This window comes from Microtus oregoni, unplaced genomic scaffold (assembly GCF_018167655.1).
Source record: "Microtus oregoni isolate MIOR12 unplaced genomic scaffold, Mior012 000047F_ref0000412, whole genome shotgun sequence".
Taxonomy (NCBI): Eukaryota; Metazoa; Chordata; class Mammalia; order Rodentia; family Cricetidae; genus Microtus; species Microtus oregoni.
This window is the reverse complement of record NW_024543221.1, coordinates 4,105,962-4,122,985: the sequence shown is the minus strand read 5'-3', so window position 1 is coordinate 4,122,985 and position 17,024 is coordinate 4,105,962. Positions and strand designations below refer to the sequence as shown.

Genomic DNA, 17,024 nt, shown 5'->3' with positions numbered 1-17,024 from the left:
AATGACCACGATGAACAACACCCTCAAATCGTTAGCCAAATAAATATTGCTTTCCTTAAGCTGCCTCAATCAAATCTTTTGTAATAAGGAGAGGAAATTGGCAAATACAGGGACTCTTGATACCTTATTACAGCATGCATTAAGGGTACAAGGACATCTTGTTCAGGGAGGCAGCCCTTCACGGATTTCTTCTCTCCACTAAAAAAACTTGAGTGTGACAAGCAAGTCTCCATTAGCTCCCTACTACTGAGAATGAGAACTGAGACTACTAGACTGGAAGCACAGGCAGTTTTCATGTTTTACCAACGAGTTTTAGTAAGTTAGCCGTCCTATCAGGCTTGAAGAGGAGAAAATTCATCAGGAGTCATAAAGGTCAAGTGATACCTTCAGTCCCTCCAATTCATTTTCCAGTTGTTTAGAATAATGCTCGCTCTGCTCACGCAGCTTCCTGTCCTTTGATGCTTCAGCAATTAGAGCTTCAGTGTGAACTTCCAGCTTCAAAACAAAAAAGGCAGATTTCATAGTTAGCTTTGCAAATTACTTTTCCTTAAGAAAATTTATAGTTTGAATGGTGAACTTCACACTAGTTTATAGTACTAAGCTACACAATAACTATTTATTAAAACTTAAAAGAATGGAATGCACATTATTTCACTAGTCTCTAAGTGCAGTTTAAAGCACGACTCTACAGATACTATGGAATTTGCCTGGCTACTGACCTCTTTCTTGGCTCTTTCTGCTCTGCGCAGCTCCTGCCTTAAGCTCTCAGCTTTTTGCATCACCAGGTCCACCTCTTCTTCCTTATCTCGGACATGGCGAGCAAGTTTCTGTTTTTGAGTGTGCAATTCTGTTAGTCGTTCATTGATCTCCATGAACTCCTGCATGGCCAGTTTCCTCTGACAGTGTGCGTCTTTCAGCTCTTTGGATTGGTTTTTTAATCGCTCACTAGCCTGGACTAGTTCCTATAGTTTTGTAAAAAGAATACACGTTACCAAATCTGCAACCTAGAGACCACATTAGGTCATGAAAGTAGCTATTATTAAGTCATGAAGAGCCACAATTATTAACCTCAAGACAATTAAAGGAAATTCACTACTTCTAAAGACATTAAGGGAATGATGTCTTGTTTAACAACTTCTCAAACTCATTTTTAAAATTTATTTTTATTTATGTATATGCTTTTAGCCTGTATTAAAAATGTGCACCATTGCATATTTGAGTCCAGAAGAGGGCATCAGAACTATGAAACTGAAGTTATATGCAATTGCTGGCTCCCACATGGGTACTGGGAACTGAGCTCTGCAAGAGCAGCTAGTGCTCTTAATCAGTGAGCCTTCTCCAACACCAACTCTCAATTTTTATGCTAACATGTTATGCTAAAATGCAAGAGCAAAGAGGCAGCTGAATGAGCAGAATGAAAAAATATAAACTATGATATTCAAAATAATTTGCAAAATTTAATAAATATTTGGGAGAATTTTCTAATTAAGCTGAATGACCACAAATAATAAACAAAACACAGTTGCCTTTTTCTTACTGAGGAGAATAACCCTTAGACCAATAACAAGGAGAAACATCTCTAAATTTGAGATTACTAATTTAGAGGTGTTTTGCAGACTCAGGTCAGTGCAACTGTAGGAAGGAATTTCAAGGAAATTTGGCTTATTCAAACATTAACAGCAAATGAACATAAGCCCATACCCACAGATTTTCAAAGAACCAAAGAACAAAAGCACTATAAGGTATCAATGGCAACAATAGGAAACAAAATAAACATCAGAAGTATTTGAGCATCACTAAATACTGGCATATGACGGATATGTATGAGACATTGGAAGAAAAAAAAGGAATTATCATAAAAACAGGGAAATGAGAAAAGACGAATAAAAACTACCACACTATTAAAGAATCTGTAGGTCCATTTAGACATTAAAAAATTCATCAAAATTAAAAGCACACACATATGTTATATAGAAATCTTTATATTTATGAAGCATGAAAAAAGAATTCAAACCTAAACCCAGAAATGTATAAAAATGAAACTGGAAAACACTACAACAATAAACTCTCCAAAAAAATTGGGGGGGTGGCTGACGAGACGGCTCAGCAGTGAAGAACACTGGTGGTCATCTAGAGGACCTGGGTTTGATTTCCGGCACCCATGTAGGGCAGCTCATGACCATCTCTAACCCCAGTTCCAGGAGACAGAATGCCCTCTTCTAGCTTCCATGGGCACTAGGCATACAAACAATGACAGCAAAACACTGATACATGAAAGATTAAAAATAGACAAAGAAATAAAGACTTTGGGAGGACAGTGAGGAGGCTCAATGGGTAAAGGCACTGTGTTTGATCCTTGGGTCCTGCAAAGTGGACAGAACTGACTTCTGCAAATTAATAATCTGAGCTCTATACCCATGCCACAGCAGGTGTAGACATATGCATTCAGGTATGTGTGCATACATGGACACACATGAAATACATTTTTTTTAAAAAAAGTAATTTGGGTTGGGAGTAAATCATTTATATTCTATTCTCAGAAAAACAAAACTAGATTATCAGACTCAAAAGAGACAAGTAGTAACAGAAAGAGTGGAAAAACACTCAAAGAGACAAGAAAATGATGCTGTATACTCAGAAAAAATACTTCTGAAGTGTATCAAAACCACTACCAGATCTGCATTAAAGGAAACTCTACATTTGTATTTCAGGAAAAAGGAAAACAGCTCTAGAGAGACAATGGAATACAAAGGAAACAGAATGTTAAGATCCTGGCATACACGGATGTGAAGAAATGTATGTAAGATTATATTATTTTAAATATCTGATTTACAGTTACTAGTAAATATACATACTAAATATCTGTGAAGACAGCACATAAATTAGAAGGAAGTAGCAGAATTAAAGGCCCTTAAGAATTTTGGTGACTAGTTTAATACATTTAGGTTTTGTTAATAAGCATAGTAAAATTCAAATGCAAATGCCCAAAAACCAGAATTGGTACAAGAAAATCATGAACAAGAAAACAAAAAGTAAGAAATGATTTAGCAAAACAAAAAAAAAAAACATTCTAGAGATTGGTTTCGTAGCAATACACACATACTTAACACTGAGGAATTATGCCTCAAAGGGGTTCATATGGGAAAAACTATGCCACATGCATTTTAGCACAATTATATTTTGTTAAAATAAGGACACAAAAGAAGCACAGCATGACAAGTACAAGGGAAAAATGAAACAGAAACATATTCATATACATTAGTAATCAAAATAGATACAAAGGACCAAACTCAGCAGATAAAGGTAGTTTGTTATACCAGATAAACAAATCTAGAGCTTAGCAGAAAAGCATTGTTAGGAATAGGGAATATTACTAAACAATCACAGAACTCAATAGAACAGGAAATCAAACCATCCTAATATTTAGTGAATTCTGTAAGACAGTCTTAAAGTACATCGAAAAGAAATTGCCCAAACTAGAGAACATTAGAAAATAAATTGCCACAACAATAATTTCAATTTCCTAATCATTAATTATCAACAAGTCACAATAATAGCTATAAAGACAACCTGAAGTAGAGCCCACACGTATAAACCCAGCATTTGGGAGGGTTAGCGTGAGTTTGAGGTCAGCCTGGTTTATGCACTGAGTATAAGGATATCCTGGGCTTCACAATGAGCCTGTCTTACCATACCCTTCACCCACAAAGGGTTTGAAAAGATCTAGTAAGCTTTCTATGTATAGAAGTTTGCACAGTGTCTTGGGAATATATACTCTTTTCAATAATACATACTGAATATTTTTTAAAAGAACACTAAAGTCTAAATCATGAATCAAAGCTCAGTAGATTTCAAACAGATACAAAAAAGGACATGCTTCAAGGCACTGCAATGAAATAATATATCAACAAGAAAATGATATAATTTTCTATAGGGAAAACTTTAAGATACATTTATAAGGAAATAATTTGTCAATGAGGAAAATGATCAATACAAACATTTAAAAATAATAATTTTTTAATTAAAAAGCAACACACTGTTTCTTATATACTAAAACTTGGTGTTGCTGTAAAGCTATATGGAAAACTGTTGTGGAATATTATTTTAAGATGTGTTACATTTGTTTATGCTGTGGAATATTTGTTTAATGATGCAAAAATGTATTGCATTCTTTTATGTTGCTTTTGTTTAACTCTGTGTAGTTGTGTTACTTTGTCTGTCTAAAATACCTGATGGTCCAATAGCAAGGCAGGAGAAAGAATAGGCAGGACTGGCAGTCAGAATAAACTGGAAGAGAAATCTGGGAAGAGAAAGTCAAGGAGCAAGAAAAGGAGGATAGAAGGCCATCAGGGGCCAACCACCCAGCTACACAGCCACCCATGGAGTAAGAAGAAAAGTATATAGGATAAAGAAAAAGGTCCAGAGATAAAAGATATATTGCATAGTTTAATAAAAGCTGGTAAGAAACAAGCCAAGGTAAGGCTGAGCGCATAAGAAAATATTAAGTCTCTGTGTATTTATTTGGAAGCTGGCTGGCAGGTTCCCAAAACAGCCAAAGAGCAAATAAATAAACAAACGAATAAATAAACCCAACCACAGGAAACACAATCTGAAATAGAAAGAAAAAAGAGGACCAATTTCAGAGTCCACATAAGAAATAGAGAATCTTTCCAATAAGAAGGAAGCACACTGTCTTACTAACACGATCTTATATAAAAAACAGTCAAGAAAAGTAAAATAAAAAGTGTAGGCCAACTTAATTCATAAAAACTTTATGATGAGCAAATAATTTCCAGTGATGTATAAAATCCCTAGATACATTACACTCACTATATATAGAAATGCTAGCTCTACTACTTCCTATTGCCAATGACCCTGAGAAAGTTAACACCTCAGTATTCAGTCTCAGTCAAACAGGAATAATAAAATAATACATAACCCATGGATTGTTGTGAGGATAAAATGACATTTTACACATATGTGGGGTGTGTGTGTATGTGTAAACATACATGGATGATACTTACAACACATAAACATGACCAATGCTATCATATTATCATTAGAAAATGATACATGGGTAATTTAGACTAAAAAAATGTGATTCATATTAGAAAACTCTGTTACTACAATTCATTGATGTGGTATTCCCCTCTGTATTCTATGAATATGTTTTATTACCATTGGTTAATAAAGAAGCTGCTTAGGCCTATGGCAGGGCAAAACATCAGTAGGCAGAAAAACTAAACTGAATCCAGGGATAAAGAAGATGGGTTCAGGCAGACGCCATGTAGCAAGCGAAGGAGAAAGACACCAGAACCTTACCAGCAAGCCACAGCCTCATGGCGATACACAGACTAATAGAAATGGGTTAATTTAAGATGTAAGAGCTAGTTAATGAGACGCCTAATAGACTAAAGAGTATGTAATTGATATAAGTCTCAGAGTGGTTATTTCACAAGCAGCTACAGGAGCTAGTGAGTTGGACCTGATGGGTAGAGTGAAACAAGTCCAGGAGAACCAGTGGAATAGAGAATATTTTTAGCTATAATTCAGCATGCAAAGATTTAAAGCAGAATCATATAAATGGTATATAGGAATGAACATTGTGTAAACACAATACCTATTCTTAATAGTAAAAATTGAATAGCAAATTAAAATAGAAAGCAATTTCCTTAACTTATTGAAAAATATATTCTGAAAACATATATAGCAAGCATTAGTAGTAAAATTTTTGAGGCATGTTCTCTAAAATCATTAACAGGTTGATACCTGATGTTCCTATTTCTAGTCAGCATTATTCTGAGGTTCCAGCTAACAAAGTAAGCTTACAAAAGATGGAAACCATAAAAACCACAAGTTAGAAACAAAGTAGTTATTATTTATAGAGAATTTTGAAAAAAATCTAAAACATGTTGTTAGTAAGAGTTCAGCAGTGTTAGACAAGAACTGCTAACAAAAGCCAGAAAGAAAACATAAAGTTGAAAGATGTTAAAAATATGAAAATAGAATAATAATTTAAAGAAAAGCAAGCAATTTCATAAAAGAGCACATTTTGCTTGCTTATTCATTCTTGTTATTGAAATGGGGATTCATGGATTATAGGCTGACCTGAAACACCAGGTAGCCAAGGACACCCCTGAATTCCTGATTTTCTAGCCTACATCTCCCTTGTACAGGATCACAGGCATCAGCATGTCGGTTTAGGCAGTGCTGGGGATTGAACACAATGCTCTGTACATGCCAGGCCAGCACTCTACCAACTGAGCCACATTATACAATTTAATTAACTTTATATATATGGCAAGATATTACACTGGTGGATGAGAAGACTGTGGCACTAGACAGAAACAGCTTTCATATTTTGCACAATTAGCCTAACAAATGTCACATTTTCCTAAATGTGAGCCATAGAAAATAATTAATAACAAATTTCAATAGTGGGAAAATTTATTTACCTTCTGAAGGCATGTCAAGGTGAGGTTGCATGTGCCCTGGACTATGGGGACTTTTTTGTGAAGCTGATTATTTGGGAGCTTAACTGAGGCCTAGAATAGTTAAATTTTAAATTTTATTTCAAAGGCACAGAGAAGAGGTCCAAGACATTTCTCTTCAGACTTCCTAGGAGACTCGGAAAAAAAAAAAGGAGTGGAGAGCAGTATTGCCTTTTTCTTCTACATTAACACCTGAACAAACATTTTGGAGGTTACTCTTCTGTAATAAAAACTCATGTTATCAGATGGCAATCTGCTATGTTCTTATTTAAGTGTATATTCAAAATAATAATAAACATACATGAACTTTAATATAATGTAATATAGTTAATTATTCCATAATTAATTAGTGATAAAATATAATTTCAATTAAAATTCTATCACAATTTTCAAGACTAATTTAAGAGGGAATTTGCTATATGATGGAGGTGCCAATGTATAGCACAGGAAAGAACTATTCTGTCCACAAGTAACTAGTTAGCCATATTGGAAAAAGGAAAACTGAATTCTTACATCACACTGTCAGGCAGCTAGTTAGGTATTAGCAGCATTTATAATTCTCAGTATTTTTTTTCCTGTGCTAATACACATTAGAGGGTAGTCATGAGTAAGATAACTATCTTCCTTTATTTGTATGTCCTGTGTAAGGCTGAGAACTATTTAAATAATTTTAAAAGTGCTGACTTGGTCCTCATATGTTAGAACTAATAGGAATGAACCCCTCCCTCATAACCAGTAGCAAGACTTTTGATCATTGGTCAAAAAAATAAGGTCTGAGTCATATCTATAGCTCTGGTTGGTTGGATGCACATTTAGAATTTACAGGACTATTATATGGCTTAATGCCTTCTCAGAAAGAACAAGAATGAATTTCCAATGTCTTCCAGAAGAGACAATTAAAATGGACCTTTCAGTCACTTGTACAATGAAAACACCCTTCAGAAAAAGCTGTTTAAAAAGACTTCAGAAACAGTATAAAGTCTACCTAAGAGTAGGCTGTCGCAATGGCCTCTTTGACCATTGTCAACTCTTGATGTGGGAGTGTCATATATCAATCTGTTGATTTCATTGGTTAAGCAATAAAGAAACTGCTTGCCCTCATAGGTTAAAACATAGGTGGGAGGAGTAAGCAGAACAGAACGCTGGGAGGAAGAGGAAGTGAGCTCAGACTCCACAGCTCTCCTCTTGGGAGCAGATGCCTCAGAGAGACGCCATGCTCCCCGCTCCAGGGAAGATGCACGCCATGAAGCTCCAACCCAGGATGGACTTAGGCTAGAATCTTCCCAGTAAGCGCACCTAGCTGTGCTACATAGAATATTAGAAATGGGCTAAATTAATATGTGAGAATTAGCCTAGAAGAGGCTAGATAGAAATGGGCCAAGCAGTGTTTAAATGAATACAGTTTGTGTGTTGTTATTTCGGGTAAAGCTAGCCGTTCAGGCGGCTGGGGTGCTGGGGACGCAGCCCTGCCTCCTGCATTCAAACAAACTCTCATCCCTTGAGCATGTGCAAAAGAATTCTACTTTGTGCTATAATAAATTCCACCCATCTTCTACCTCATGCTGTGTGTCTGTATCATAACGATTCTTTCCACAGAGATCACAAGGACCAGGGACCAAAGGAAGCACTGAGTAAGAGTCCAGTGATGACAGGTAAGCAAAAATTAGTTTCTAGTGTTTAGAGACATAATATCAAAATAATAAAAATAATAATAAATATCAAAGATCAGGCTTAAAATTAAGTATATAACTTAGGAGATTCTTTTAAACCTCTGATTTCTTAATAGTGTATGAGCCAGCAAATGCACTAACTTAAGTGTACTGGCAAATGTATGTTATACATACAAGCTCTGGTTCGTCAGAGAACAAACAGAAAAGCCACTGACAGGCATCTTTAATCTGCACATTAAGTGAAGGATGTTGGAAAATTTCAAGAATTCTTATAAATAACAAAAGCGACCAAGTAGAAAAACACGTACATTTTGTAAAAGAAATAACATAAAATGATGAAGAGGCATGTAGTTAAAGATATATAACCATTGAAAAAATTAGACAAGTGCACAGTAGACTACATGGTCATGTTAGACCAAAGTCTGAATACAGATTGATTAAGACAAATAAATGCAGCATATGAAACGTCATTGAACATAGAAACTTCTGTATTATATAAAAGAATATAAAAACTGGAATACCAGAAAACATTTTAGCATTACCATAAAAATTTTTTTTGCTAAACTAATTAAAAATAAGCAGAGGACCTAAGTGGACAGTGATCCAAGGAAAACTTAAAAAAGTCAACAGCTATATAAAGAGATAGTCAAGATAACTAACTACCACAGAAATGAAAAATCAAAGCCAGAATTAGATATCATTTTACAACTGTCAGAATGGTTATTACAAAAAGGGCAAAAGCAAGTAAGCACTGGTTAGAATGCAAAGAAAATGAAATTGCTTTCCCTCATGCCCATAGGCCATTAACCAAATCTTTATTCATTATTTTATTATTATACCTTACTGGTATAACACTTCTTTTTGACACTAACATATTTTTAAAATATACTAACAGGATTGTTAACATTAAAATGTACTCAAAATTGTCAAAAATAAACTTGTTCCTAAAAATCAAGATATTGGATTTTTGTGTTTATTATGTTAGCTAAATTTGACTGTATAATACTACCAGTACAAAGAAACTCATAAACCACTAATATTACTACATTATTATTATAGGAAAGAGAACTGCAGTCATAATTGCCAAGTGCTATTACACTGTCCCCAGGTTTAGATGCATCTACACAAACCAAAACTCAATATTGCAGTAAGTAGAAACAAAACTGTGCTCATCTAATTCAATTTCATTTGTAATAGCTCCCTGATTAGCATAAGCTTATTTTATTTTAATTCCATTTTTTACTGGTAGTAAGACATAATTTACGCCCATAAGGACTTCATTCTACATTAATCAGTACTTTGTATATCAAATCATTAAATAAAATTTACTCTGTGCAGAAACTACTACCTACACTGCCATTAGTCCTAAGTCTGCCGTTGTTAATGACATTCATGGTGCTTACCAACATGTGGTTCAAGTCTTTTCCTACTGTCTTCTGGGCTGTTCTATAATCTTAATTATGAATAGATTTTGTGGCAATGCCTACTACCATTTAAATGTTACACAAAGTTCTTATAAAAGTGACTAGCTTTTCTTCCCCCATACTGCTTTGAAAAAGAAAATGATATTTAAAGAATGAATAAATTATAAAGGAGATTTTAAATTATAACCTATTAATGTGCATATCGGCAAATTATAACAAAAATATAAAACATGTGTCAGATACATGACATTAAACATTATAAAATATAAATTAAAACTAAAATATCATTTACAATCTAAAATCTATATTTAAATTTTTTTTTTTTGGTTTTTCGAGACAGGGTTTCTCTGTGGTTTTGGAGCCTGTCCTGGAACTAGCTCTTAGACATTAGATTCTACTATTTGTTTTTTTTATGTCTTTTTCAGTAACATTTCTTTCTAAGTCAAAGCTTTTAACTTTCCAAACAAACAAAAAGTTTTTACTTTAAAGCCTCAAGAATTTGAGTTCCCTATTACTAGCTAATGAAGAATGTTGATGTGGGATTCCCCTCTATATGCTATGAATGTCTTTTATTACCACTGGTTAATAAAGAAGCTGCTGTGGGCTTATGACATTGAAGAGCAGAACAAGGTGTTAATTTCAAGCAGAGATAGCATAGAAAAGAAGGCGGAGTCAGAGAGATACCACATAGCCACCAGAGGAGACAGACCCAAGAACTTTACCGGCAGACCACAACCTCATGGTAAAATATAAAATAATAGAAATGAATTAATTTAAGCTGGAAGAATTAGTTAACAAGAAGCCTAAGCTATTGGCTTAAAGCAATTTTTAATTAATAACATTTCTGTGCTATTATTTGGGCTTGGGTGGCCAGAAAACACACAAGCAACCTTTATCTACAGAATGTCATACACCAAAATAATTATTAAAAATGTAGGGGACTGAGAGATGGCTCAGTGTTTAAGAGCACCTTCTGCTCTTGCAGAGGACCAAAGTTCAGTTCCCAGCACATGTATTAGGCATCTTATAACTGCTTGTAACTCCAGTGCCGCGGGATCCAATGCCTCTGACCTTGACAGGCACATACACTTATGAGCACATACCACCCCACAGATCCACATAGTTGAAAATAAAATCAATCTTTAAAAAAATAAATCATTTAAAACTAATGTTTTAGGTTAGCATGAAAATTTCATTTCAAATTTCTATAGAAAATATATAGTCATTTATTAGGAATACTTCCAATACTCTAGTTATAAAAGATGAAACATACAGAAACAGCTTTAAAGATCCATTCATATATGCATACCTTATTTAGCTCGTCTCTTTCCTGCTGCAAAGTTTTGATTTGTTTTTCAAAAGCCTTGATTTGCCTAAAAGCATCATCTAGCTCTCGTCTCACAGAATTAGCTTCTTCAAGTTGTTGTTCCAAACGATTAACTTCTAAAAATAAAAAAAAAACAAAACTTTAATTCAGATATACAATCTAAACAAATGAAAACCAGAATAATAGCAGTATTTACCTAGAGCAAATTTTATTTCCCCCATCCTTTGGATTAAAAGGCATATTGGTAATTCTTTTCATTTGGGAAAATTATATGAAACAGATTTAGCAAATTCTGAATAAGTTGCCTAAGACTATGCAATTGGAAAGTTACTGCCAAATAACAGGATTTGTTCTAAAATCAAAGTTATTATTAAATTATTTTAAACTAATATACAAAATGAGCCTATATTTATTAAAATCAAGACATATATTCAACTTGCATCAATTATATATAATATTTTAGATGCCAGTACATCAGGCTATTGGGTTTTCATAAGAGATAGCTGTCATTCATACTCCTTTATGAAGAAAGGTCTGCTTTAAGAACACTACAAGTATGTTATTGTGAGATGCTAACAACAGACTTGAAACTCACAGCAGTAAATCTATGTGCATCGGTATGCACCTTCAGGTCCCATATAAAGAAAACTTAATACTTAATAACCACATTCAAACTTTATTTTGTCTTCACATACTGCATGGATAGTTAGAAACTTTAATTTCCATCATGAAGCCTACAATACTAATCATTTAAAAATACAAGAAATAAAGCATGTGGGTAGTCTAGAGCTTCACTGGAAATGTTGAGAATGGCTGATCTAACTGCATACAAGTTTCCAGAGGTGGAGAGAGATTAGGGCTGGTCCAGGGGCTTCCTTAAACTAGTTATGTTATGCTTTCATTTATAAGTTAATTAGAACAAAGTGAATTCATTTAATTTTTTTAAAAAATGCATGAATATTAACAGTGGGCATGAATAACTGTATATCTGCTATGGGAAATGGAATAGAAATTCTTTTAAAAAATATATGATCTACAATTTCACTATGGGGTGAAACAGTAAACAGTAAAAACAGGAACCTGGCCAGAAAGTGTAAATTTGTGTTCATAACTGCATTATTTTCCATTGTCAAAAGGCAAAAGCAACCTACATATCCAGTGACAGATGAAGGCAAAAGTAAAATCTATTATATGAATATAAATGGAACATTGCTCAGCATTTTAAAAGTAAAAAGTAGACATTTCTAATATAAACATCCTACAACATAGATGAGCCTTGACAACATTACACCAAGTGAAATAAGCCAAACACAAAACAACAAATACTGGGTAGTTCTATTATATAAAGTTTCTGAAAGAGTGAAATTTATGGAAGAATAAAGTAGAGGCTTGAGGCAGTAGAAAAATAGTTATTATTTCATTTTGTTTCTGTTTTGAGATGATGAAAAAGACAAATGGTGGTTAACAATTGTACAAGATGTGAAAGTGCTCAATATTTCTCAATGAAATATTAAAAACTGTTAAAGCAATACATTTCGATAGATATATTTTACCACAATTTAAAAAGTTAAAAGATGAGGGAGGGAAGGACAGAAGGACAGAGGACAGAGGGATGGAGGGATGGAGGGAGAGACAGGTATTAGAGAAACATAATGAAACAGTACAGGACTGACTGTTACATATCCAACACAAGAAAACCTGTAAGGTAAGAACAATTCCAAAACAAGAGGACTAACCCTTTCTCTTAACAGTATTTTTACTAATTTTTCTAATCTTATTCTGCCATTGGGAAATGATTTTTAATGTGTAAGTCAAGAGCAGCCCAGCAAGTGTGGAATTTAGAGGACAGCAGGAATGAAGCAAAGGCAGGAACGGAAGGAACTAGTATAACAAGTTGCCCAGATAGGACGGTACTCTCCATGGGCTATGTAGAGAATGAAGTTTGTCAGGTATGCCTAATAGTAATACAATGAGACAGAAATCTTAGGGAAAGGGTAGACAGGATTTCAAAGAAGTGACAGTTTACTCATCAACAAATACTGATTTGGGTTTTTAAAAATTTAATTATTTATTAGAATTTTCCACCTCCTCCCCTCCTCCCATTTCCCTCCCACTCCTCCCACTCATCCTCCCCCCTCCCTTTCCAGTCCTAAGAGAAGTCAGGGTGCCCTGCCCTGTGGGAAGTCCAAAGCCCTCCCCTCTCCATCCAGAACTAGGAAGCTGTGTATCCAAACACATGCAGGACAGTGAAAGACTTCTAATCAGCATTGAGAAATTCTTACTTTTTCCTAGAGGCCAGGAGAATCCCCTGAAAATAAATGCATGCATATGTAAGAAAAACAGATAATATCTTAAAAAGCTGACTCTGGTGATTTTTATTTTTTGGGAATGATAATTGATATGTTTCCCATTAGAACAAATGAAAATCCTGGGCATTCTATTTAAAAATGAATAAATGATCAATGAATAAGTAGTAAGAACTATGAAATGTGGTGAGGGAAGCTGGAACGCTGAGGCCTGAGGAATACAGTAGTGAGTTCCCAGGTTTTCTATTCATTTATCCCAGAATTGGACCTTAGTAAGATGGCAACCTAGAAAAGTCAACACATATAAGGAACAGAGTAGGGTCCCCGCAAATCCTGGTCTTCTTAGCCAAAGAATCAAGACAGGATTGTCAGAGACTGTTAGGGAGGAAGAAGACAGCGCTTTCACACAGAGAAAGAGATAAGGGCCATGGGAAGAACTGAAAATTATTTTCCTATGGTTTAGAGAGAAAAGCAGTTAGATTTTAAAGGAACATTAAGGGTTAAAATCACAGAGCCTGGAATACTAAGGAAAATTAATTAGAAGGCATGTAGCTTGGTATAAAATAGTCAAGCAGATAAGAGACAAACAGGTTTGAAGAAGCAAGGCCAAGGATGTCAGGTCAGCTGGCTAACCTCCATGAGACATTTTTCCTTTGGGAAAAACAAGCAAGGCACTATTGTTTATTACATAGTCTTGCTTTTAAAATACACTGTTTCTAATGCAAATAACTTATAACAGACTAAGTAAAAAGAAAGAATGGCTTCTAAAGTGCTGGACCTGTTTCATGAAAGAAATTCCAGACCACCCCATAGAAAAAGAGCTAACCAATAACACTCTATATACATTTTAGTGGTTCTGAAAACAAATACAGTTTAATATAATGAACAGTTAGCAAGATACCAGCAAGGTCAAAAGGTTGTAATGGTATTCAAGTAACTTAACAGCTAATAACCAGTCAAGGTCAATAATTAAGCCAGAGTCAGAGATGGATAAATGTGGGCTTCAACTATTCCTAACTGTGTGTGAGCAAGCACGAACAGAACATCATGATCTCCTTGGTTGGTTCAGAGAGGACATGAACAGAGCATATGGATCTTCTATTGGTTTAACCTTTGATGGCCCCAAGCAATTAACCAATAAAAAAAGAGATTACACCTGTTTTTGTCCAGTTTCTGCCACTGCCCTATAAAACACCTGGAAAAAGGAAATTCAACAACTTTTTCTATTCTTTGGTTCTCTTCCCAACTCTTGGAAATTCATCTCATTTTTCCAGGATAAAGGAAAATAAAGGCTTGACAAAGGCTGTTGGCCATAATGTTCATGCACAAGAAATATCTACCCTTAAATTCCATTAGGATGAAACAACAAACTCAGAGCTACTACCCCAGCTTAGTCTTTGATGACCCTAAGTTTCTGATACCTTAGGTCTCCGCATTACATTAAGTGGGCCATAAAATGCTCCAAAATCATTAACAACAGATAAATAAAACAAACAAAAAACTCATAGAAAATTACTGTTATATTTGACTTAAACATCACAGCAACCTACATGACACAGTGGTGCACACCTTTAATCCCAGCTCTCAGGAGGCAGAGCCAGGCAGATCTCTGAAACTTCTGTATTCCTATGCTGACCCCTGTCAACCATGGGAGCTAAATTTGAATTTCCAACTGAAATTCAATGAGAATGCCAAAGTGCACCCACAAAGGTGACATTTTAAAACAATAACAACAATAACAAAAACAACTAGTAAAGATTATGAGGTTCCCAGAGTGTCAGTGGAGAACAAATTGGGAAGAATACGTCTGTTCCACCTGGCAATGAAGAGATGTCAGTGTGTCTAGGAACCACAACAACCAGCATGCAAGATATTCCTAAGGGTGTAGTAGTGGCACTCACATCTTAGCAGCAACCTACAGCTATCTAATTAGACGTAAGGCCTGCTCAACAAGAGGGAAATCATGTCTGTCTTAATAATCAATAATGTAACTAAATAGAAAACCAACAGGGCTATAGAAAATCTCAAATATATTCTCCACCAATGGGATCTAATAAATATTTCTAAAACAAACCATCTAGAATAGCAGGAATACACATTTATCACAAGTGCCCAGAGCATATAGGTTAAGATAACCATATCTTAGGCATAAAACAAAGAACTGAAATCATAAAGGGTATTGCAAAACCAGTTAGAGAAATATAGGTTAATTCTTCAGACACTCAAAGTAAATGACATACTTCTCAATTTGAACCAAAACGAAAAAATTTAAAGCATTTGAGAAAAAATGAAAATACAACATACTGAAATTTTGTAGGGCACAGTATGTCAATACTAAAAGAGAAATTTATAGCCCTCAATATATATATGATTTGATACTTGATGTTTATATATGTGCTATTCTCTTGTCTGCAGAAGCCCTTTTCTTCTTCAAATATCACATCTACTTTACACTCATATATATAATTTTCCAGGCAAATTCTAACACTAAATTAATTATGTTAGTAATCTTTGTTTTCTCTAGGTGGGTGTGTTTTCTCTAAGTAACTTTTTTCTACTTTTCTTAAAGCACCTTCACCTGTGTGGCAATGGTGACGTAAATATTTACTTTCTGGGTCAAATTATGAACTCCATGAAACCAAAACTAATTTTTATTTGCCTTTTCTTCAATGCCATATAATTCATAACACACAACATCAACAAGACTCAATAGACAGTTAAGCATGAGTAAAACCATTTCTTAAAATCTACTAAATTAATGATGAACCTCAGAACATTACCTGCCACTTGTTTCCTTAGCTTTTCAATCTCTTCTTTCAGGCTTTTAATTTCTAAATCTTTGCTTGCTGTTAGTGGACCATCAACAGTTGAATACTGCAAAGCCTGAACAGTCTGTGTTGACTCTAAAAGAAAAAAAGAATTAAAGAAAAAAATCAGAGACTTAAATTTTTTAAAACTAATGTCAATATATCTCTACACATTTTTAAAAATAGTTTCACTGATCAGAACATCTACTCATTGGAAAAAAAACTGCTTAAGAATACATTAAAGCATACAGTTCTATTGCATCTGTTTAAGTTTGTAAGCAAGATATCCAAATCCATAGAGTTGAATGACTCAATTTTCTATAAATGAGATTTGGGGCTTGAAGTACTACTGACCAACTATGACAAAAATTAACTATTCAGACTTTTATGATTTTTTTCCTAGCAGAGACCATCATCTTAAGAGTAAAAATAATGATATTTCATATAACATGAAGAACTGAATAAGACATGAAGAAATGTTTAGATGTACTGTTACATAGTGTGCGGACATGGAGACCTTCTGGATTTTACATAGGAAATTAAAGGACTAGCTATAGGTGACTAGATTATCAATTTAGTTAAAACATTTGATAGAAATAGAGATCAATTTATCTTGAAGTTGTATGTAGAAAATGAAATGTAAAACGAAATATGAACACTGTAATAAGACTTATTTCCCGGGTTTTCCCAACAGACACAGAAGAACATTTTATATCACAAATGAAACCATCCTTTGTCCTAAAACAGCTTTTCTGCTATTTAGGAAAGGGCTCCAAAATAAGGCCCCTCTTAGTGTAGTTCTTGGTGAATTAACACAAATCACACACATAGATAAAATATGTCATGACCCTGACATTTATGGTCACTGAAAAACATTTCTTAGCCTGAATAAAAAGTATAAGATATACTACACCATATATCTGATCATAACTTTGGTATCTAAAAAATATTTTTATTTAGGTCCAATACATATTAAAATTGATTCTGTTGTATTTATTT

The 17,024-nt window shown here is 34.3% G+C and overlaps 1 protein-coding gene across 16 annotated transcripts in view; it reads right to left on the bottom strand.

Moving 5' to 3' along the window:
- Positions 1–17,024, bottom strand: part of Cdc42bpa (CDC42 binding protein kinase alpha) — a 229,419-nt gene that overhangs the window by 76,815 nt on the left and 135,580 nt on the right. For 13 of the 16 annotated variants that reach the window (XM_041635351.1, XM_041635358.1, XM_041635352.1 and 10 more), the window contains exons 11-14: positions 15,999–16,121; positions 10,895–11,028; positions 720–962; positions 385–495 (exon numbers count right to left, since the gene is read on the bottom strand). In XM_041635351.1, the coding sequence (XP_041491285.1) occupies positions 385–495; positions 720–962; positions 10,895–11,028; positions 15,999–16,121 (611 nt within the window). The remainder of the gene's footprint in view (positions 1–384; positions 496–719; positions 963–10,894; positions 11,029–15,998; positions 16,122–17,024) is intronic. The other 3 variants (XM_041635361.1, XM_041635365.1, XM_041635366.1) reach the window with 1 other exon arrangement.